At 39.7% G+C, this 24,180-nt stretch overlaps 1 protein-coding gene across 1 annotated transcript; it reads left to right on the top strand.

The window, feature by feature from the left end:
- On the top strand, positions 1–12,111 carry MED21 (mediator complex subunit 21). Its single transcript, XM_010379860.2, has 4 exons — positions 1–94; positions 8,765–8,879; positions 9,709–9,809; positions 10,650–12,111. Exons 1-4 carry the CDS (start codon positions 53–55, stop codon positions 10,824–10,826), a joined length of 435 nt encoding a protein of 144 aa, XP_010378162.1. The 5' UTR covers positions 1–52; the 3' UTR covers positions 10,827–12,111.
- Positions 12,112–24,180: the final 12,069 nt, after the last annotated feature.

Consider the following 24,180-nt stretch of genomic DNA (forward strand, 5'->3'; position numbering starts at 1 on the left):
GCCCAGTCGCGGAAGAGCAGCTGTTTTGGTGTCTGTTTGCTGCAGGAGGAACATGGCGGATCGGCTCACGCAGCTTCAAGACGCTGTGAATTCGGTGAGGAATTTCATTCGATTAGCCTCTTTCTCTTTCCTGAGGTAAAGCAAGGGAGAAAAGGGGCCCAGGAGGCAAAACTTGGAAGTGGAAAGCGGACTGAGACACAGGGCTTCGGCATAAAGCGCTCTCTCGGGAGGCGCCACCGCGAACTCGGAGGTTTGAGGCCGGCTGCCGGGCGGTGCTTGAGGGTGCGGGAGGGAGCAGCCTCTTTCGCTTGAGGAGACCGGGAAGATTGCTCTTGTCCGGGTGAGGCCGCCAAGACTTGTCGGCTGCGCGGTCCTGTCGTATTCCCTGAGGACAGTTTTATTTTCTTGTCAGCGGTGCTTACGGGATCTCTTTTGGGGCATGGGAGGAGAAGCAGGAGCTCTTTTCTGTCCTCATCAGTTTGAATCCATCAAGGGAGATCTCGTGCTGTGGATGACTGGGTTTTTGTAATGAAATGTCAGCCCAGAGTATTCCTTCACCAGCGCTTTCAGGTTGTGCGGAGCGATGCTGAGGTGAGAGATTTTCTTTCATCTTAGCTCCTTCCTGTGGGCCCAGAGTCTCCTTCCATCTCGTGTCTCTTGGCCACCCCTCAGAATGCATCAGTTTGGGGACATCTTTATGATAGGAAATCTTCTGATTCTCGTATGTCTTTCCGTTTATTTGAGTCTTTCTTTTTTCTTTCTTTCTCTCTTTCTTTCTTTCTTTCTTTCTTTCTTTCTTTCTTTCTTTCTTTCTGTCTGTCTGTCTGTCTGTCTGTTTTTTTTTTTTTACTTTGGAGACAGTGTCTGTCGCCCAGGCTGGAGTACAGTGGTGCGATCTCGGCTCCCGGGTTCAGGCGATTCTCCTGCCTCAGCCAAACAAGTAGCTGGGATTACAGGCACCCTCCACCACGCCCGGCTGATTTTTGTGTTTTTAGTAGAGACGGGGTTTCACCATGTTGCCCAGGCTGGTCTCGAACTCCCGGCCTTAAGCGATTCTCCCGCCTCGGCCTCCCAGAGTGCTGGGATTACAGGTGTGAGCCACCGTGCCCGGCTTACAAGTCTTTTTTAACGTCTTCCCCAAATTCTACTCTCTATTAAAGGCCAAGTCTTGTAAGTAGCTCCCCAACTTTGTTCCTTCTGCTTGTTTTTCCTCCACGCTATGCCTGAGTGGAAAGTAGAAGCAAAGCCAGAGGATGCGCATACGGTCATGGGCCCTTAATGAAGGGGTTATGTTCTGAGAAATGCATGGTTTCGGCGATAACTTTTTTTTTATTAAGTAGAAGTACAATGTAAAATAACGATAAAACAGTAAATACATAAACCAGTAACAAAGTCATTTAGTATCATTATCAAGTATCATGGACTGTACTTAATTGTGTGTGCTATACTTTCATACACTGGCAGTGCGGTAGGTTACTTTACGGCAGCGTCACCACAAGCACTAAGTGACGCATTGCGCTACAGCGTTAGGACCGCTATGATGTCACTAGACAATAAGAATTTTTCAGCTTTGTTATAACCATAGGGGACCGACATAATATATGCATCCGGTTGACCAAGACGTCAGTGGGTATTCCCATGCGGCAATGGGTGTACTTATTACCATTACCAGTTGCATAGTTTTCTGTTAAATAGTTTTCCATTGATAGTTATGTTTCTCATTGTCTGATTGTGATTTAACGTCCTAGCTAAGGGTCTAGAGAGAAAACATGCTGAGAGGAAAACCTAAGTACCTGGTTTCTTTGCCAGTTTTTTTTCCTCACTGTAAGCTAATAACTTGGCATTTTTCTTAATCCATCAGGCTTTGTACACTTGAAGAGTGTGAATCTACTTGTGATAAACTGATCTACCCTGGGTGAATAACACTAGTTTTTAAGGCTGAGAGGACCAGCCTCTAAATGTTGAATTCACCAAGATAAATTCTGCCCTGCAGGGACTTGCCTGAGCTGCCAGTCAGCCTTCCTCAGGGAACTACTCCTTTGAGGTTTTACAAAATCAAATTGTAATGATGCTGCTGGATAGAAATCTTATTTTAGGGAAAGGTTTGCATATTCATACATGTCTTGTAACTAGAAGGATAGTAAGGACAGAGTGAATATGGCCTTAACTCCAGGTTAGGCATGTTGATAATTGGATTTTGGAGAAAAGCCTTTAGGATAACTAGTATGAGTGCCTACTGTGTATAAGCACTATCATGTTTGCAAAAAGATACTCCTTAAGGAGGTTAAAAAAAAGTCATACTCAGGAGACATTTAAGTGATGGAAAAACAGTATGTGGTTAGGGAGTTATAATGAATTGAGTATTTTCAGCTTCAGGTTCTGAAGTAAATTGGAATATGGAGTGATGTGAACCGAAATAGGGGGAATCTTCTTAGCATTTATCCTAATCACATTTGTATAGCTTTTAACATTTGTTCTACCCTCTGAAAACCCTGAGTGCAGAAGCTATGTCTCATTCACTATGTCTCTATAGTGTTTAAATGTAGTACTTGTCATAGTTATTTTCCATAAAGTTTTGTTGACTAAATGGATCTTAGAAGTTTTTGAAGGATGGAACAGATAGACACTGTGTTGAATATTTTGTGTGTTTCGTCTTCCTCACAACAATACTGTAATAGGAGAATGTATCCAATTTAAAAGTGAAAAATGCTACCTGGGTTAATAGAGCTAGGATCTAGGTTTGTATAGCGTCTGAGCACTTATTGCTCCATTACTATTAGCAAAACCTGGGCAAAGCCATTTAGTCATAAGTGACTTTATGACTAGTTAGGTAAATATGAAGGAGTAGTGGAAAACGAGTCAGTAGAGTTGACTTAGATTATTGAAAGCTTCAAAACAGCCTGAGTTGGAGATTTACCTTGAAGACAGTGGTGGAGTAAGCTCAAATGTTTTTATCAGGGTAAAATAAATAACCTGGTGAACTGGCAAACAACAAGAAGGCTATTGTAAGAATTCTGGTGTGAGATAATTGGTTGAACTAAGCAACAATAATGATAGAAGGAAAAGAGGAAGATTTGTGGTATTGGCAGAATTTGAAGATCAAAGGAAAGTAAGAATCTGAAGTTAGACTGGTTGACTAGGAGACTTTCAATACAAATTAAATATTAAACAGAGGAAACAGTTGCCTTTGAGTTCTGTCATTGAAACAATGGCAGAGAAACCCAAAGGAAATGCTTATTAGAAATAGGAGGTTTGAGAGGTCAAGACTAGGTGAGAGAAATTGGTGGGGAGGATAGGTGTATTTAATTTGGAGATGGTAAGGAATTGATATTCTCCATCTTTAAAAGTACTTACGGAGTACTTTTAGAGTACAAGAGTTTAAAAACTGAGTCTTGAACAGATACATTTCTGATTACTCAAGGTGCTTTTCTGAGCAGCCTTTTCCCCACTATTTTTTTACGCTTATAACTACTCCAGTCTCAGAAAAGGTATCATATACTTTGTGCATGAGTAATAAATTTTTATTAAACGTGATGCCATACTTAGATATTTACAAGTCAGATTTGCTCTTTTCCATCACTGTCCCCAAAAAGTCTTTACTTGTGGCTTACAATAAGTATTGGCCAGTGTTCTCTTATCATTTTACTATCACAAGAAAAGAAAGATTGTTTTGGGGGGGGGCGGAGCAAGATGGCCAAATAGGAACAGCTCCAGTCTCCAACTCCCAGCACGAGCGACACAGAAGACCGGTGATTTCTGCATTTTCGACTGAGGTACTGGGGTCATCTCACTGGGGAGTGCCGGACAATCGGTGTTGGTCAGCTGCTGCAGCCCGACCAGCGAGAGCTGAAGCAGGGCGAGGCATCGCCTCACCTGGGAAGCGCAAGGGGAAAGGGAATCCCTTTTCCTAGCCAGGGGAACTGAGACACACAACACCTGGAGAATCGGGTAACTCCCACCCAAATATTGCACTTTAAGCAAACGGGCACACCAGGAGAATATATCCCACACCTGGCCGGGAGGGTACCACGCCCACGGAGCCTCCCTCATTGCTAACACAGCAGTCTGCGATCTAACCGAAATGGCAGCAGCAAGGCTGGGGGAGGGGCGCCCGCCATTGCTGAGGCTTAAGTAGGTAAACAAAGCTGCTGGGAAGCGCGAACTGGGTGGAGCTCACAGCAGCTCAAGGAAACCTGCCTGTCTCTGTAGACGCCACCTCTGGGGACAGGGCACAGCTAAAAAAAAAAAAAAAAAAAAAAAAAAAACCAAAAAAAAAACAACAACAGGCCTGCCTTACAAGAGACCCTGAAGGAAGCCCTAAACATGGAAAGGAACAACCGGTACCAGCCATTGCAAAAACATGCCAAAATGTAAAGACCATCGAGGCTAGGAAGAAACTGCATCAACTAACGAGCAAAATAACCAGTTAATATCATAATGGCAGGATCAAGTTCACACATAACAATATTAACCTTAAATGTTAATGGACTAAATGCTCCAATTAAAAGACACAGACTGGCAAACTGGATAAAGAGTCAAGACCCATCAGTCTGCTGTATTCAGGAGACCCATCTCACATGCAGAGACATACATAGGCTCAAAATAAAGGGATGGAGGAAGATCTACCAAGCAAATGGAGAACAAAAAAAAGCAGGGGTTGCAATCCTAGTCTCTGATAAAACAGACTTTAAACCATCAAAGATCAAAAGAGACAAAGAAGGCCATTACATAATGGTAAAGGGATCAATTCAACAGGAAGAGCTAACTATCCTAAATATATATGCATCCAATACAGGAGCACCCAGATTCATAAAGCAAGTCCTTAGAGACTTACAAAGAGACTTAGACTCCCATACAATAATAATGGGAGACTTCAACACTCCACTGTCAACATGAGACAGATCAACGAGACAGAAAGTTAACAAGGATATCCAGGAATTGAACTAATCTCTGCACCAAGCGGACCTAATAGACATCTACAGAACTCTCCACCCCAAAGCAACAGAATATACATTCTTCTCAGCACCACATCGCACTTATTCCAAAATTGACCACATAATTGGAAGTAAAGCACTCCTCAGCAAATGTGCAAGAACAGAAATTATAACAAACTGTCTCTCAGACCACAGTGCAATCAAACTAGAACTCAGGACTAAGAAACTCACTCAAAACCGCTCAACTACATGGAAACTGAACAACCTGCTCCTGAATGACTACTGGGTACATAACGAAATGAAAGCAGAAATAAAGATGTTCTTTGAAACCAATGAGAACAAAGATATGACATACCAGAATCTCTGGGACACATTTAAAGCAGTGTGTAGAGGGAAATTTATAGCACTAAATGCCCACAAGAGAAAGCAGGAAAGATCTAAAATTGACACTCTAACATCACAATTAAAAGAACTAGAGAGGCAAGAGCAAACACATTCAAAAGCTAGCAGAAGGCAAGAAATCACTAAGATCAGAGCAGAACTGAAGGAGATAGAGACACAAAAAACCCTCCAAAAAATCAATGAATCCAGGAGTTGGTTTTTTGAAAAGATCAACAAAATTGACAGACCGCTAGCAAGACTAATAAAGAAGAAAAGAGAGAGGAATCAAATAGACGCAATAAAAAATGATAAAGGGGATATCACCACCGACCCCACAGAAATACAAACTACCATCAGAGAATACTATAAACACCTCTACGCAAATCAACTAGAAAATCTAGAAGAAATGGATAATTTCCTGGACACTTACACTTTCCCAAGACTAAACCAGGAAGAAGTTGAATCCCTGAATAGACCAATAGCAGGCTCTGAAATTGAGGCAATAATTAATAGCCTACCCACTAAAAAAAGTCCAGGACCAGATGGATTCACAGCTGAATTCTACCAGAGGTACAAGGAGGAGCTGGTACCATTCCTTCTGAAACTATTCCAATCAATAGAAAAAGAGGGAATCCTCCCGAACTCATTTTATGAGGCCAACATCATCCTGATACCAAAGCCTGGTAGAGACACAACAAAAAAAGAGAATTTTAGACCAATATCCCTGATGAAAATCGATGCAAAAATCCTCAATAAAATACTGGCAAACCGGATTCAGCAGCACATCAAAAAGCTTATCCACCATGACCAAGTGGGCTTCATCCCTGGGATGCAAGGCTGGTTCAACATTCGCAAATCAATAAACGTAATCCAGCATATAAACAGAACCAAAGACAAGAACCACATGATTATCTCAATAGATGCAGAAAAGGCTTTTGACAAAATTCAACAGCCCTTCATGCTAAAAACGCTCAATAAATTCGGTATTGATGGAACGTACCTCAAAATAATACGAGCTATTTACGACAAACCCACAGCTAATATCATACTGAATGGGCAAAAACTGGAAAAATTCCCTTTGAAAACTGGCACAAGACAGGGATGCCCTCTCTCACCACTCCTATTCAACATAGTGTTGGAAGTTCTGACTAGGGCAATCAGGCAAGAGAAAGAAATAAAGGGTATTCAGTTAGGAAAAGAAGAAGTCAAATTGTCCCTGTCTGCAGATGACATGATTGTATATTTAGAAAACCCCATTGTCTCAGCCCAAAATCTCCTTAAGCTGATAAGCAACTTCAGCAAAGTCTCAGGATACAAAATTAATGTGCAAAAATCACAAGCATTCTTATACACCAGTAACAGAGAGCCAAATCATGGATGAACTTCCATTCACAATTGCTTCAAAGAGAATAAAATACCTAGGAATCCAACTTACAAGGGATGTAAAGGACCTCTTCAAGGAGAACTACAAACCACTGCTCCGTGAAATCAAGGAGGACACAAACAAATGGAAGAACATACCATGCTCATGGATAGGAAGAATCAATATCGTGAAAATGGCCATACTGCCCAAGGTTATTTATAGATTCAATGCCATCCCCATCAAGCTACCAATGAGTTTCTTCACAGAATTGGAAAAAACTGCTTTAAAGTTCATATGGAACCAAAAAAGAGCCCGCATTGCCAAGACAATCCTAAGTCAAAAGGACAAAGCTGGAGGCGTCATGCTACCTGACTTCAAACTATGCTACAAGACTACAGTAACCAAAACAGCATGGTACTGGTACCAAAACAGAGATATAGACCAATGGAGCAGAACAGAGTCCTCAGAAATAATACCACACATCTACAGCCATCTGATCTTTGACAAACCTGAGAGAAACAAGAAATGGGGAAAGGATTCCCTATTTAATAAATGGTGCTGGGAAAATTGGCTAGCCATAAGTAGAAAGCTGAAACTGGATCCTTTCCTTACTCCTTATACGAAGATTAATTCAAGGTGGATTAGAGACTTAAATGTTAGACCTAATACCATAAAAACCCTAGAAGAAAATCTAGGTAGTACCATTCAGGACATAGGCATGGGCAAGGACTTCATGTCTAAAACACCAAAAGCAACGGCAGCAAAAGCAAAAATTGACAAATGGGATCTAATTAAACTAAAGAGCTTCTGCACAGCAAAAGAAACTACCACCAGAGTGAACAGGCAACCTACAGAATGGGAGAAAATTTTTGCAATCTACTTATCTGACAAAGGGCTAATATCCAGAATCTACAAAGAACTCAAACAAATATACAAGAAAAAGACAAACAACCCCATCAAAAAGTGGGCAAAGGATATGAACAGACATTTCTCAAAAGAAGACATTCATACAGCCAACAGACACATGAAAAAATGCTCATCATCACTCGCCATCAGAGAAATGCAAATCAAAACCACAATGAGATACCATCTCACACCAGTTAGAATGGCAATCATTAAAAAGTCAGGAAACAACAGATGTTGGAGAGGATGTGGAGAAATAGGAACACTTTTACACTGTAGTTGGGATTGTAAACTAGTTCAACCATTATGGAAAACAGTATGGCAATTCCTCAAGGATCCAGAACTAGATGTACCATATGACCCAGCCATCCCACTATTGGGTATATACCCAAAGGATTATAAATTATTCTACTACAAAGACACATGCACACGTATGTTTATTGCGGCACTATTCACACTAGCAAAGACTTGGAATCAACCCAAATGTCCATCTGTGACAGACTGGATTAAGAAAATGTGGCACATATACACCATGGAATACTATGCAGCCATAAAAAGATGAGTTTGCGTCCTTTGTAGGGACATGGATGCAGCTGGAAACCATCATTCTTAGCAAACTATCACAAGAACAGAAAACCAAACACCGCATGTTCTCACTCATAGATGGGAACTGAACAATGAGATCACTTGGACTCGGGAAGGGGAACATCACACACTGGGGCCTATCATGGGGAGGGGGGAGGGGGGAGGGATTGCATTGGGAGTTATACATGATATAAATGATGAATTGATGGGTGCTGACGAGTTGATGGGTGCAGCACACCAACATGGCACAAGTATACATATGTAACAAACCTGCACATTATGCACATGTACCCTAGAACTTAAAGTATAATAAAAAAAAAAAAAAAAAGAAAGATTGTTTGTATTTCAACTGTTCCAACTAGATTTATATCAAATTTAACTTCACCTAGATTGATACCAAACTTAGTTTCTTTGCAGAATTAAAACATGTAATCAACGTTAATAATAACTGGCTTATTTTATCAACAATTACTCCTTTCTGTTTTATTCCCTTGCTCAGAGATTATCATTACAGAAAATTATTGTTGTTGTTGTTACCAATAAAGTCCTTAAAACTGATAAGTCCTTTCTAACCTCAACATGTTTTCTTTGGCCTAAGCTTGCAGATCAGTTTTGTAATGCCATTGGAGTATTGCAGCAATGTGGTCCTCCCGCCTCTTTCAGTAATATTCAGACAGCAATTAACAAAGACCAGCCTGCTAACCCTACAGAAGGTAAACAGATTTTCTTAGCTTCTCTTATTTTGACTCTCACATTTTTTGTTATCCTTTAAAATTAGATTTCTTGAGAAATTCAGCTTATTTTGTTTCTAAAAATATTGTTACTTGAGGATATTGCAAGTTTTGTTTGTTGTAAAAAACTTAGTCAATTCACCTAACATCTCATAATTCTGGTTCATGTCAGATAATACATTGTTACTCCTTTAGAGGAGAATTTGTATTAATTTAGCTGAGTGAGGGACCTTAACAAGGAAGGCATCCCATTTATAAATTTCTTTATTCAAGTGACCACTATATTGTCATGATAAATGAAATGACATACATTATGCTTAATTCCCAATTTGAGCTAAATGTATAACAGGATTGTTGTGTATTTAATCATTAGACTCATTAGAATCTTTTTTTTTTTTTTTTTTTTTTGAGACGGAGTTTCGCTCTGTCACTCAGGCTGGAGTGCAGTGATGCCAGTCTTGGCTCACTGCAACTTTCTCCTCCCAGGTTCAAGGGATTCTTCTGCCTCAGCCTCCTGAGTAGCTGGTATTACAGGCACATGCCACCACACCTGGCTAATTTTTGTATTTTTAGTAGAGATGGGATTTCACCATGTTGGTCAGGCTGGTCTCAAACTCCTGACCTTGTGATCCGCCCGCCTTGGCCTCCCAAAGTCCCAGGATTACAGGTGTGAGCCACCATGCCTGGCCGAATCATTAGAATCTTAGGGCAGAAAAAGCTATATGAAGTTTCTGGTTTCATGAACTTAAAATTTGTTTCTGAAAACTTGAGGTTTTCTAATATCCTAATCTAGCAGTATCTTTATCTCTAGAGTATGCCCAGCTTTTTGCAGCACTGATTGCACGAACAGCAAAAGACATTGATGTTTTGATAGATTCCTTACCCAGTGAAGAATCTACAGCTGCTTTACAGGTAAGCCTCTATTCCTTTGAGAATTTTACCAGTAATAGAGAATTTTGAATTAAAGGAGGTAGATTTAATACCTTTTGTCTGTGTCCATTTGTGCTGCTATAACAACATACCTGAGACAGTGATTTATAAAGAACAAAAATTTATTTTCTCACAGTTCTGGAGTCTGGGAAGTCCAAGATCAAGGCATTTATTACTCATTGTGCATGACTAATGAATTTTTATTAAACATGGTACCATGTTTAGGACCATGTTGAGGATCTTCTTCCTGTTTCCTCACATGGCCGAAGGCAGAAGGGCAAAAGAGCAAGAGCTCCCTCTTCAACCTCAAGCCATATTTTAAGGGTACTAATTCCATCTATGAGAGCTCTGCCTTCATGACTTAATATCCTCTTAAAGGCCCCTCCCCCTCTTAATACCATCACATTGGGGATTAGATTTTAATGTATGAATTTTGGAGGGGACACATTCAAATCATAGCACCTTTTGTTATAATATTCAATTTTCCCTGATAAGAAAACCTCTTATTTTCCTCAATTTTGTCTCTTTTCCTAGTGAAGAATGAGAGGAGGGTGGCATTCTAGATGTGGAGTAGAATAATGGTGTCCAAACGTAGTGTGAAAGGGAGTTACTTACAGATATCTAGAGATCTCTAATTGAAAAGTCTTTCTTTTTAATAATTCACCTGGGGAAAATTCTTAAAAGTTACCTGATTTTTAGAATTTTTTTACTGAAAAATATATCACAATGATTGCAAAGTCATCCAGATTTAAAAATAAGTACATCTGCGACAGCTTCTCTCCTTCTAAACTCTAAAGATTTTAAAATTTGTGTTTTACAAAGGCTGCTAGCTTATATAAGCTAGAAGAAGAAAACCATGAAGCTGCTACATGTCTGGAGGATGTTGTTTATCGAGGAGACATGCTTCTGGAAAAGATACAAAGCGCACTTGCTGATATTGCACAGTCACAACTGAAGACAAGAAGTGGTACCCATAGCCAGTCTCTTCCAGATTCATAGCACCAGTGGATACTATGTGGCTGAGAAAAGAACTATTTGAGTGCCATTAATAATTCTGCATCAGACTTAGATACAAGCCTTATCAACAATTACAGAAACATTAAACACTATGATACGTTACCTTTTTAGCTATTTTTAATAGTCTTCTATTTTCACTCTTGATAAATAAGCTTATAAAATCATGACTGAACCAGCTTTAAACCATCATACTCATTTTTTAACTGAGTGAAATTACTAAGGCAGGTAATGCATTAATGAACATAATATAAGGAAACATGTAAAATTCTATTATGACTTAATTTATGTCTTTATTTTGTTGTATTGGCCAGTACTTTTGCAAATCAAAACATCTCTCAAGCCAGAGGAGAAGATAGTAAGAACAGACATAAGGAACATTTTAGTTTAGGCTACTGTTCTGCCTCTTAGAGGTGGCATTGTGTAAATCTGAGCTTTGAACAAGAAAGTTTTGGAAATTGTATTGCTTTTAAGAAATAGAGTTAGTGTGGCTGGATAAGAAAGTCACATTTATGCAAATGTTTCTTCTTCCAGAACCTCATACCTGTTCTAGTTCATCTCCATGTTTATTTTACCAAGAAATTTATCTGTCAAGAGAATTTCCTTGCTGTTGTGAAAAAATTTTTCTACATCCTGAACTATTTTTCCTATTTCTTTTCACCTTCTCCTTAATTTGCTTGTCATCACAATGAAGTATGTTTTTTGAATCAGTTCTTTCTCATTCTCTTCATTTATCTGAAGGTTCTGTCTTTTATCCTTATTAACCTCTCAACTTTTATCGCTGTATTCTAGTCAGACCAGAACATAACTTCCACTACATCAGTTACTTGGCACCATTTCACCTCATTTTATTGTTGCCAAATAATACTTTGTGTCAGCATTTTCAACTATGGTTACTCATCCAACCCTTGGATCTCTTTGAGTCTACTGATTATCTCCATTGGAAAGGTGGAATTGAAATGTGGTCCACATTTTAACTGGCCATCTCCTGGGGCTGTATTTTTCAGAATATCCTGAGCTACATTTGCTGCAGTCTGTTGCTATTCAGAGTTTTAAGTTTCAGGAGAAAACAAAAACAATAGAGCACTCTGCCTGTTATTTTTGTCATAATCAAACTTGTCCACAGTTCTTGAAAAGTACTATGTTTCAAATTTCAGGAACACCAGCATTAGCTGTAAAAGTTGCAGCAATTTATTGGCTAGTCATAGAAATTTTTTGAACTTTTAACTGTGTATTTTCATTGATGTTTATTAAAAACACTTTGCTATCACAGACATTTGGCATAAATCTGTACTCTTCATTATAGTTTTGGGGGGAGAGAAGATTTGATCAGAAAACTTTTTCAAAGTACCTAAGTGTTATAAAGGAGTCAAAAAGGTACAAATAAAAAGAAAAGGTCAAGACACATTTCAAATGAAAGAGAACTAACAGGATTTATCACTAGTAAACTTGCTCTAAAAGAATTGTCAAGGGAAGTTTTTTTCTAAAAAAAATTCTAAGAAAAAAGCTTCTAAAAAGATTTCCCTTCTTTCTAGAAGGGAAATTATAGCAGAAGGAAACTTAGAATGGCGGGGATAAAGAAGGCACAATGTATAGGGTAAATATAACAGACTTCTCTTGAGGTTTTAAAAATTACATTTGTTAATTGAAAGAAAAAAATTAACATTGTTTTATGTGATTCTCTGTAGAGCATATACAGTTTTGTTTTTTTAAGTTGAAGTCTCTGTCACCCAAGCTGAAGTGCAGTGCTGTGATCATGACTCACTGCAGCTTCAACCTAGGTTCAGGTGATTCACCCACTTCAGCCTCTTCAGTAACTGGGACTACAGGCATGTACTACCACGTCCAGCTAATTTTTTTCTTTCTTTTTTTTTTTAGAGATAGGGTCTCATTCTGTTGCCCAGGCTAATGTCAAACTCCTGACCTCAAGATATTGATACTAGACAATAGACTGAAGAAATTAAGTATTTGTATCATCCCTGGAGCAACACAGATTTTTCCCTAAAAACCTACACAGATTATTTTCAAAAGCATCAGTATATTAAGGTGGAATACTAAAAAAGATTTAGGTAACCCAGGAACAAGAAACAGAATAAAACAATAGTAAACCTAAATTTTATTTCATTACTACAGCAATAATTAAATGTCAATGATCTAAGCTGATTTAAATCTAAAAACTGGATAAGAAGCTGTGGCTTGTAATTAAAGATAGAAATTTATTCACTAGACCTTCAGTTTGCTTTTTTCATATGGAAATTAATAAAAGTTTAATATCCTGCTTCTCTATTTCAGTTCTAGGCACCACTGTCAGTTAACCCTAAAGATTTCTGTGGGTGAAACCATTTTGATTACCATTTTGCTCTGCTGCCGGATATGGTAACCAATCTCTTTGTTTCTGGATGTTAAATCTTTCCGCTTGTGCTTTAACTGCATCCTAACTCCCATCATCTCCATTGAATTTAAGGAGCCAATTTCTTTTTTTGAGATGGAGTGTCACTCTTGTTGCCCAGGCTGGAGTGCAATGGCACAATCTTGGCTCACTGCAACCTCCGCTTCCCGGGTGCAAGCGATTCTCCTGCCTCAGCCTCCCGAATAGCTGGGATTACAGGCATGCACCACCACGCCTGGCTAATTTTGTATTTTTAGTAGAGACGGGGTTTCTCCATATTTATCAGGCTGGTCTCTAACTCCCGACCTCAGGTGATCCACCCACCTCGGCCTCCCAGAGTGCTGGGATTACAGCCATGAGCCACTGCCCCTGGCCGGAAGCCAATTTCAATGGGAGTATCCTTTATCACTCCTGACCTGTGATAATAGCCATTAGAGCTTTTCAAGAATAGTACCCCCTGCCAATGATTTTTTTTAAAGCCTTAATGAAGAGAGTGTCCTCTGGATCCTTCCAGAGAAGATAGGATGTGAGTGAGTAAGTGATGTATAATTTCACTCCTTGATACCATTCCTTGATACCATTTCCTGTATACCAAGGAAGGATATTCTGGCATTTCACTTTGATTTAATATAAGTAAATCCTGTGTCTAGGTGTTATATAAATAAATCCTGTGTCTAGGCGTTAGTTAACAAACCAAGTGACTACAAGTGATAAGTAACTTTTACCATAGACTGTCAATTACCTTGGCAATGGAAACATTATTGCCTTTTGATCCAGTCAGATCAGGGAACAAATTCCAGATTTCCATCTCTAAGATTCTGTGTCTCCGCTACCACTTCTGGTAGCAAAACGTGTCAATGTGAGGTAGACTTAATGCAATGTAGCCATGAAAAAAAATGCTCCTACAAACATTACAGGAATAAGAAATTTGATCAAGGAATTAGCATTTACACAAAATATGGGAAGAGTTAGGGAAGTGAAAGAATGAAAGAAGAAGGAGAATAAAAAAAAAATTCACTAACCACATCACTGAAGCCGTTATTGCTAAACGAGGCTATTGTAGTGCCAGTTAAGTCCAGGTCACCCAAGACATACACACCCCTTGGCCCCACTTGGAAAACTGTGTGATACGACTATTGGATTAGGGGATTCTCAAAGCCAAAATGGATTTATCAGCGATGACCTTACTGCCTGGTACCCAGCTCCGAGAGGACCAAAAACGATGGTTGTGTCTTGCATACCCTGGTCCCTTTTTCTTTTACCCATATCTAAGTTGTTTAAAGGAGAAAAATCCTTAGGTTTAAGCCATATTCTCTCTATTCTTGAAGGACCACATACTCTATACCCCTGCTGAAATTTTCTGGAAGCCCATGGGAAAGGAGGAACGAAAAGCTTCATGGTTTCTTAATACAGGTGCCTAAATTACTATCATAACTGGTCCAGTAAGGAGAAGGGGCACCTGAATTCAACTTGGGGGCTGGGCAAGGTAACCAGTGAGGTGGGGAGATGAATATTACTTGGTAGCTAAGACCCTTCAGGTTGACTTGATGCATTGTGATCATGGCTTCTACTTCAGATGTGTTGCTGGAATAGATACAATTATTATTCCCCTACACACAAATGCCAGTGAGAATAGTCCCATTGAGGACATGCTAAATGTAGAGAGGTAGTAGTATGACATGTAAAACACTCCCCAACCTGTCTCCCTGTCTCCTGCTTATGTGGTACCTGGCCTTTGACTACAGCTGTTAACCTTTACTTGAGCCCTGTGCTTCTGGAAAACAGTGACAGTTAAGAAATCTCTCCCTCTTGTTACATTTCAGGAAATGGCTTATTGCAAAGAACCACTTGAACTGTGAATAACCCCTTCATTTACCTGTGATTAAGCCAGACTCAGACCCTCCAAATCCCATTCTTGGCCTCAGAATAATTAGTTGAACTATTTCTCCTCATAGACTAATCTGAACAAAATGCCCTTTAACTTGACCCAATTTTATGCTGCTCCCTTCCCGGTAAACCGCTGGACTTTGATCCACCCTCAGCCTGAGCCAGCACTGGACTGTGGAATAGTCCCTCCTTAACCGCCCCTCCTGAAAATTGGCTAGCCACCAGGAAGGACATTTCCTGCTCAACTGTCCCATTAATGTCACCTGCTCCTCTCCTCCACACTAGTTTTTTTCTAGCCTGTTTATTCCTCCCTGTAAGAGAAAAAGAGAAAAACCTGTTTGTATCTGATCTTTGAGATGCTTGCAGATATTACCTTTGAAGCATTCTCCTTATTGCAATAGTCTCCCTGACCCTATTCCAATAGTTCCTCTCTCGCTGTTTGTATTCATCCATTCGGGCTGCTATATATAGCAAAATACCATAAGCCAATAGCTTATAGACAATAGAAATTTATTTCCCATGGTTCTGAAGCCTGGGAAGTCAAAGATCAAAGTACTGGCAGATTTCATGTCTGGTGGGGCACCTTCTCACTGTCCTCACGTGGTAGATGAAGCAAAGGAAACTCCTTGGGCCTCTTTAGCGGTACTAATCCCACTCATGAGGCCTTCACCTTCTTGACCTAGTCACTTTTCAAAGGCTCGACCCATCATCGTTCATATGTTAGGATTTCAACATACAGATTTGTGGGCTTGGGAGGGACACAAGCATTCAGAGCATAGTGCTATTTTAATAATCATTTCAAATATAGTCATTCTGTACCTAGTCTGGATTTTTGTTTGTTTGACTTGACCTCATTCACTTGGGTAGGAAAAAAATCTCATAGACTCTCACTGATAGCCCCAGGCGTAAGGCTGGGGCAAAGAGAGCAGAGGCACTCATTTACTGTGAGGTAAGAAATCTGTTTCAGATTACCTTGTGTGCAATTCAGGATAAAATTAATAAAGGTGAAGAGTTAAAAATCCAATACTAAGATATAACTCAGGAGTCAAAAGAAGAAATGAGAAAGATCAGAGCATAATTCAGAACGTAATGAAAACAAACTATACGTAAAAACTTGTGGTGTTCGGTCAAGACAGCATGTAGGAGAAAATGCAAGTGTTACCTTTCTTATATTAGGATAAAAAGCTGAAAATTAACAAGGTCAGTGTCCAACTGAAAGAGAAAGAAACAATAAAGATAACAGCGGAAATTAAGAAAACAACCATACCATAGAATAAACAAAGCCCAAAGTTGAGATTCAAAAAGAGTATGGTCAAAAAAAAAGAGAGTTTTGACTATTGATTAAATTATTTAAAATTTAAATTGTCCTTTAAATCATTCAAACTTAATCCTTTAAACTTCAAAAAAAGTTTAAATTTGGCTAACACAGTACTCACGCCTGTAATCCCAGCACTTTGGGAGGCTGAGGCAGATGGATCACCTGAGGTCAGGTGTTCAAGAGCCGCATGGTGAAACCCCGTCTCTAATAAAAACAGAAAAAATCAGCCAGGCGTGTTGGTGGGCGCCTATAGTCCCAGCTACTTGAGAGGCTAAGGCAGGAGAATCGCTTGAACCTGGGAGGAGGAGGTTGCAGCGAGCCGAGCACTCCAGCCTGGGCAACAAGGGTGAAATTCCATCTCAAAAAAAAAAAGTTTAATACATAATTTAATAAATTTAAATTGCTAAACAAGGTCTCACTCTTGTCTTCCAGGCTGCAGTGCAGTGGCACAATCATAGTTCATTGCAGCCGTGACCTCCTGGGCTCAAGCTATGCTCCCACCTCAGCCTCCTGAGTAGCTGGGATGGCAGGTTTATTCCACCAGCTAATTTTTATATATTTAGTAGAGATGGGGTTTTGCAATGTTGCCCAGGCTGAGCTCAAACTCCTGGGCTCAACCAATCTGCACATTTCGACCTCCCAATGTGCTGGGATTACATGCATGAGCCACCACACCCAATTTGACTCAATGGTCAAAACTCTTTTTTTTGGAGACGGAGTTTCACTCTTGTCTCCCAGGCTGGAGTGCAGTGGCGTGATCTTGGCTCACTGCAACCCCCGTCTCCTGGGTTCAAGCGATTCTCATGCCTCAGCCTCCTGAGTAGCTGGGATTACAGGCACCAGTCACCACGCCTGGCTAATTTTTATACTTTTAGTAGAGATAGAGTTTCACCATGTTGACCAGGCTAGTCTTGAACTCCTGACCTTAGGTGATCCGCTTGCCTCCGGCCTCCCAAAGTGTTGGGATTACAGGCATGAGCCACTGTGCCCAGCTGTCAAAACGCTTAATTAGCCTGGTGTGGTAGTGCATGTCTGAAGTTCCAGCTACTCAGTTGGGAGGATCACTTGAGCCTGGGAGGTACAGGCTGCAGCGAGCCATGATCATGACACCACACATCAGCCTGGTGACAGACTTGTCGACAGACCCTGTCTCAAAACAAAAACAAAAGGCAGTAATAAAACTTTCTAGCTACCAAGCCTAGAGAGTTTTATTAATGAGAATAGTGAGTTAGTGAGTTAGTTTTGCTAAATATGCCATGTTTCTTTGAATTCCAGTTTTATATAGAAAGTATAAAACCCTTGCCAAAATTTTACAGTATCAGTACAAAAATAAAAAATAACAACCAAGTCTCACTCTTAAACATGGAAAAATAGCAAATTAGAGACAGTGGGTATTAAAAATTACATATATCCCAATAAATGTATGTTTAATCTCAGGAATGCATGACAGTTCTATCTTTAGAAAATGTAGTTTTTGTATTTTTGTCAATTTAGAGATGCCCTTTTAAAAAACATTGTAAATTGGAATATTCAAAGGGCAGCTGTTTTATTTTCTTCCTTGCTGAAACATAAAATAATGATGTGTTTTAAAATTGATAGAATCTTTGATTTGATCAAATATAGTAATGTAATTTGCCATTCTAACAGATCAAAATCAGAATCGGTATGATCATCTATCTTGATTTGCGAGAAGCATTTGATACAATTCAAAATCCATTTATGAAAAAGCTCTTGACAAAGGAGAAACAGCAAAGAATTTTTAAAATATAAAGGGTATGTACAAAACTATAGTGACCATCTTACTGGAGGGTCAAATTTGTTCCCTTTCAGCTTGGGAATAAGACAGAGCTTCCTATTAAGACCACCACATCTACTCATCTTTGAGGTGGTGATTCTCACCGACACATCTAAGCATGAAAGAAATAAAAATTACAAGAGAAAAAGGAAACAAAACTCTCATTACTTAAAGATGATATAATTACATAGAAAATCAAGAAGATTCCATGGATAGGTTTTGGGAAGGTCGTTGGACATAAAAACAACACGTACCATACCAGCAACAAATGGTAAGAAAAACAGGTGTTTTTTTTTTTAAGCACATTTTCAGTGATATTAAATAATAAGGATTCAGGAATACAACAAATATAACAAAAATGTAAAATATCTAGGGATGCATATAACAAAAAAATTATAAAACTTCATTTAAAACATTTTAAAACAAAATAAGTAGAAAGTGATACCATCTTTGTGGAACAGAGTCAGTATTGTAAATGTGTCAGTTTTCTTCAACTGGTCCATAGATGACACAATTTTAACTAAGATTCCAGTTGGGATTTCTGTGGAACTTGGTGAGTTAGGGGCAATAGTAATCAAGATACTCATGAGGAAGGATAACAGAATGGCAAAGCTTGCTTTAATAATTTGTGCAGGAATAGACAAATACTGTACACCAGTCTCTAAATAGATCAAAACCAAATTCACACAGACATGAAAAGTTGATTTATGAGAGATGAGGTTGCAGTCCCTGGGGAAAGAATGGAAATAGTGCTAGAATAATTGGTTTATATATGTATTTCTATATATGCATATGCCATTACATTAAAGTCAATGCCTGTGGAGTTGGGAGGAGTGATCAAAATGTTCTGGAATTAGATGTGATGGTTGCACAACTCTGTGAATATACTAAGAACCACTGAATTGTATATTTGTAAAGCATGGTATGTGAATAATATCTCAATAAAACTGTTATAAAATATTTTAAAAATACCAGCACTTTGGGAGACCAAGGTGGGCGGATCATGAGGTCAGGAGTTCGAGACCAGCCTGACCAAGATGGTGAAACCCCATGTCTACTAAAAGTACAAAAATTAGCCAGATGTGGTGGCACGTGCCTGTAATCTAAGCTACTCAGGAGGCTGAGGCAGGAAAGTCGCTTGAACCCGGGAGGCGGAGGCTGCCGTGAGCCGAGATCGCACCACTGGCACTCCATCCAGCCTGGGCGACAGAGCGGGGCGGGGGGGAAAAATAAAATTAAAAAATCAATGCCGGTCAGGCGCAGTGGCTCACACCTGTAATCCCAGCACTTTGGGAAGCCGAGGCAGGCAGATCACCTGAGGTCGGGAGTTCTAGACCAGCCTGACCAACATGGAGAAAACCTGTCTCTACTAAAAGTACAGAATTAGCCGGGCGTGGTGGTGCATGCCTGTAGTCCCAGCTACTCGGGAGGCTGAGACAAGAGAATGGCGTGAACCCGGGAGGCGGAACTTGCAGTGAGCCGAGATCGTGCTACTGTACTCCAGCCTGGGTGACAGAGCAAGACTCTGTCTCAAAAATAAAATAAAATAAAATAAAATAAAATAAAATGAAATGAAATGAAATGAAATGAAATGAAATGAAATGAAATGAAATGAAATGAAATGAAATAAAATGAAATAAAATGAAATAAAATAAAATAAAATAAAATAAAATAGTAAAATAATAAAATAAGCCAGGCGGATCGAAAACTTACATGCAAAGGGCAAGTGTTGAAGACCAGATAGCAATATTTCACCACAAGAGGGCAGTTTGACCCTGAACTGTTTTTTTGTTTTTTGTTTTTTTTTTTTTCTGAGACGGAGTCTGGCTCTGTCGTTCAGGCTGGAGTGCAGTGGCACAATCTCGGCTCACTGCAACCTCCACCTCCCGGGTTCAAGTGATTCCCTGCCTCAGCCTCCCGAGTAGCCGGGACTACAGGCGCATGCCACCACGACCGGCTAATTTTTTGTGTTTTTAATAGAGACGAGGTTTCACCGTGTTAGCCTGGATGGCCTTGATCTCCTGATCTCGTGATCCGCCCGCCTCAGCTTCCTAAAGTGCTGGGATTACAGGCGTGAACTTTGGTTTTATACAGGAAGTGGTTGGAGGAAATGGTTGGAAAGGATGTTTCCTGACTCAAATACTACTGGGGATTAGCTAGCTTGGTAGCAGTAGCTACAAGTTAAGATTACCCTGGAATCCAATCAAAGCTGGTATTATGATTCTAGTTTGAACTGGTATCTTCCTGGAGCCAGTAACATGAATATGATGACCAAATGTTTATTTCATCTGAAAGCAAAACAAAATATTAGGGACACAATTTCGTGGTATGTGTCCATTTAGGCCCACCACAAAGAAGTGAAGCACTGGCATCAACCACAAAGAAAGTTGTGTGAGCACTTTCTCTGGATGATAAATTATCTTCTATGTGCACGTGCATGTGTTGTGTGTGTTGACAGACCACACATCAGAAATCTGCCACTTCATAGCCGAAGGACAGTCCTATATGGAAATGCAGTATAAAAATATTAATAATACAGGCTTTTGTGCCTCCCAGCCCTAGCATTGCCACTGAATTGTGTGACCTTGGGCAAGTTACCTATGTTTCAGTGCAACTGTAAAATGAGGATAATATTAGTAACTAACTCATGACATTTTTATGGAAGGTAAATCAGTTTATAGATGAGCAGGACTCCAGTATCATCCTTTTTAAGACATATCTGGTTTTTATAGGGTCAGACCAGTGAATTAAGTAGGCACGTGCTGGGGATCACAGTGCCTGCAACTTTTGGGTCTTTAAGGATGACTTTAATGTCTACCATAATCCCAGGCAATATTGTTTTTAATTTACAATATATTATAATTTTTTTACATTTTTACAATTATTTATAATATTTGTCTTTTGTGTACAATATTGTCAATGCAGTATTCTTTTAAAATTTACTATATTGGCTGAGACACGATGAGAGGGACAGTTTCAGGGTTTCCACTTGACTTTCCCTACTTCCATAGCTCTTACACCACTGGTTAAGAAACCAGTGTGGGGGTTGTGCTAACTACAAGTTAGTGACCAGGGAAATAATCAGTGATGGGTCATGAAACTAGTGGACCAGGGGACCTACTGTGAGTGGGATCTTTGCGAGGACCCCATGTATTATCTGGCAACCATAACCCTTTTCCCCAGCAAGGTGGTCATTGATAATGCCCCTTTGAATTAATTCTGCATTAATTCTTAGGTATTAATGTCAAAACAGACTCTGCCACCAACACTCCTCAAAATGCCTTGGCTTGTCTCTTTCCCTTGTATACAGTAACCTGAGTAAATAGCCACAAGTCTCTTTGGGATACGTATGAGAGAATTATTGTAAACACTTGTGTTATAGGGTTTTTTCTCATGCAAGATCCTCATTGTTATTCAGTCATTGGGTTCTGAATCTGAAAGGGTCTCAAGTTCTGAAACAGGGAAGAGATCATGACTTTTTGTTGGGAAGTGCTCTCAGGATTTTAGTCATCTGTTGTATATCATATGGCATACTCTTTCTTGTCTGGCTTCTTTCATTAAGTACAATGATTTTGAGATTTACACATATTGTTAGTGCATCAGTCTTTATTTTTGAATAGCATCCCATTTAATTGATTCCATTGATTGCAATGCTGCCCATCTCTCTTGCTCTTAGGGACTCATGTTCTCTTAATCTTCATAGCTCTCGGAGGGTCAGAAACTCCATTACTTGCTACTCAGACTTTGCTGTTATTAGAGTAATTAAGCCTATTTTGGTTCTGATGATTTAGGTTTGCCACCAGGCACCTTTTGTTTGGGGATCCTGTTAGTCTCATTGCCATCAGGTAGCGTAGTTTGGTACCAACATCAACCATCAGCCTTAGCCAGTGGTGTCTAGAACCAGCTCTCACAAGATGGATTTGTTCTCATCAACTCTCACGAGATGGTTACATTTGTAGAAATTTTATGAACCAGTTGTTACCCAAGATGTTGAATGTAATATGACAGGAGAATGATCCATCACTATGTCGATATACTCTCCCTTATCCAACATTATTCTCCTTGACTGCATTTTCATGTTCCAGTCTCATGTGTATTTTCTCAGCTCCTGCCAGTATATCCTAACTAGGACCTGCAGCACCTTTTCCTCCATAACAGGCCCAGCACCCCCAAGCTGTGTTATATCATGATTGATCCTAATTTATTATTGGGTAGCCAGAATATGGGGTGGGAGTTGCATTACTCTGTTCTCACATTGCCATAAAGAAATACCTGCGATTAGGTAATTGATAAAGAAAAGAGGTTTAATTGGCTCACGTTTCTGCAGGCTGTACAGGAAGCACAATGTTAGCAAGTGCTTGGCTTCTGGGGAGGCCTCAGGAAACTTACAACCATGGCAGAAGGTGCAGGGGGAGCAGGCATATCACATGGCCAGAGCAGGAGCAAGAGAATGAGGGGGTTGTTGCTTTTAAACAACCAGATCTCACAAGAACTCACTCACTATTGTGATGACAGTACCAAGACGATGGTGCTAAGCCATTCATGAGAAATCTGCCACCATGATCCAGTCACCTCTGACGATGGCCTACCTCCAACGCTGGGGATTTTTTATATGAGATTTGGGTGGGGACACACATCCAAAGTATATCAGGTGGCAGAGATGGGTGGGTGGGGGGTGGCATCTATCTTGCAAAGCAGAGGACTTGGCATCATCTTCCAGGAAATGTGCAGAACCTTTAAGAGAGGGAGAAGAGAAGGCTGCTTGTGCCAGCCCAGAGGAATCAGGGGAATTGTGATTCAAGATTTTCAGTATATTAACCAAGAGGACCCATTCCAAGTCTTAAGATCACAGTTCTTCTCATCAATACCCTCCCTGACCTTGATGAAGCCAACTTGCCTGAGTTGAGAATCACATATTTTAGAGCTTGTTTACTACTCTTGGAATTAAAGGCTGAATCTGATCCTCAGTTTTTTCTGCCTCCAGACTACAAGAGATGAGCATCTGCTGCCAAAGAGGCCTTCTAGCTTTCACACTTTGCCTTCAATCGATGATGAATACCCTTAGCCTTTCATTTTCCCCCAAAGTATTCATTGATAGCATTTAGCAACCATCATATTCCAGTTTTTTGTTTGTTTACAGATTTACTGAAGTATAATTGATGACAATAAACTACATATGTGTTTGTATGTATGTGTGTGTAGTGCACAATTTGCTAAATTTTTGTTTGTTTTTGTTTTTGAGACAGGGTCTTGCTCTGCCACACAGGCTGGAGTGCAATGGCGCAGTCATAGCTCACTGCAACCTTAACCTTCCGCATTTGGTAAGTTTCGACATATATCTATGAAACCATTATCAAAATCAAGACAACAAACATTTCATCAACCCCAAAAGTTTCCTCCTGCTCCTTCTACCCCCAGCCCCAGGTAACTCCTGATTTGCTTTCTGATAGGTTAGTTTGCATTTTCTAGAATTTTATATAAATGGAATCATACAGCATGTATTCTTTTTTTTTTTTTTTCTGGTCTGGCTACTTTCATTAAGTATATTGATTTTGAGATTTATATATCTTGTTGGTGTATCAATCTTTTCATTGTTGAATAGTGTATCCCATTTAATAGATCTATCAAATGTGTTTATCCATTGACCTGTTGATGGACATTTGAGCTGTTTCCAGGTTTGGGCTATTATGAATAAAGCTGCCTTGAATATTCATGTACAAGTCTTTGTGTGGACATGTTCCCATATTTCTGGAATAAATATGTAGGAGTGGAATGACTGGGATATTTGGCAAATGTATTTTAAGTTTTCAAGAAAGTGCCCATCTATTTTCCAAAGTCATTGTACCCTTTTGCGTTCTCACCAGCAGTGTATGAGAGTTCCAGCTGCCCCACACCTTCACCAGCACTGGGCAAAGTCTTTAGCCATTCTAGTGGGTGTATAGTGGTAACT

Source organism: Rhinopithecus roxellana, chromosome 10 (assembly GCF_007565055.1).
Source record: "Rhinopithecus roxellana isolate Shanxi Qingling chromosome 10, ASM756505v1, whole genome shotgun sequence".
Lineage (NCBI taxonomy): Eukaryota > Metazoa > Chordata > Mammalia > Primates > Cercopithecidae > Rhinopithecus > Rhinopithecus roxellana.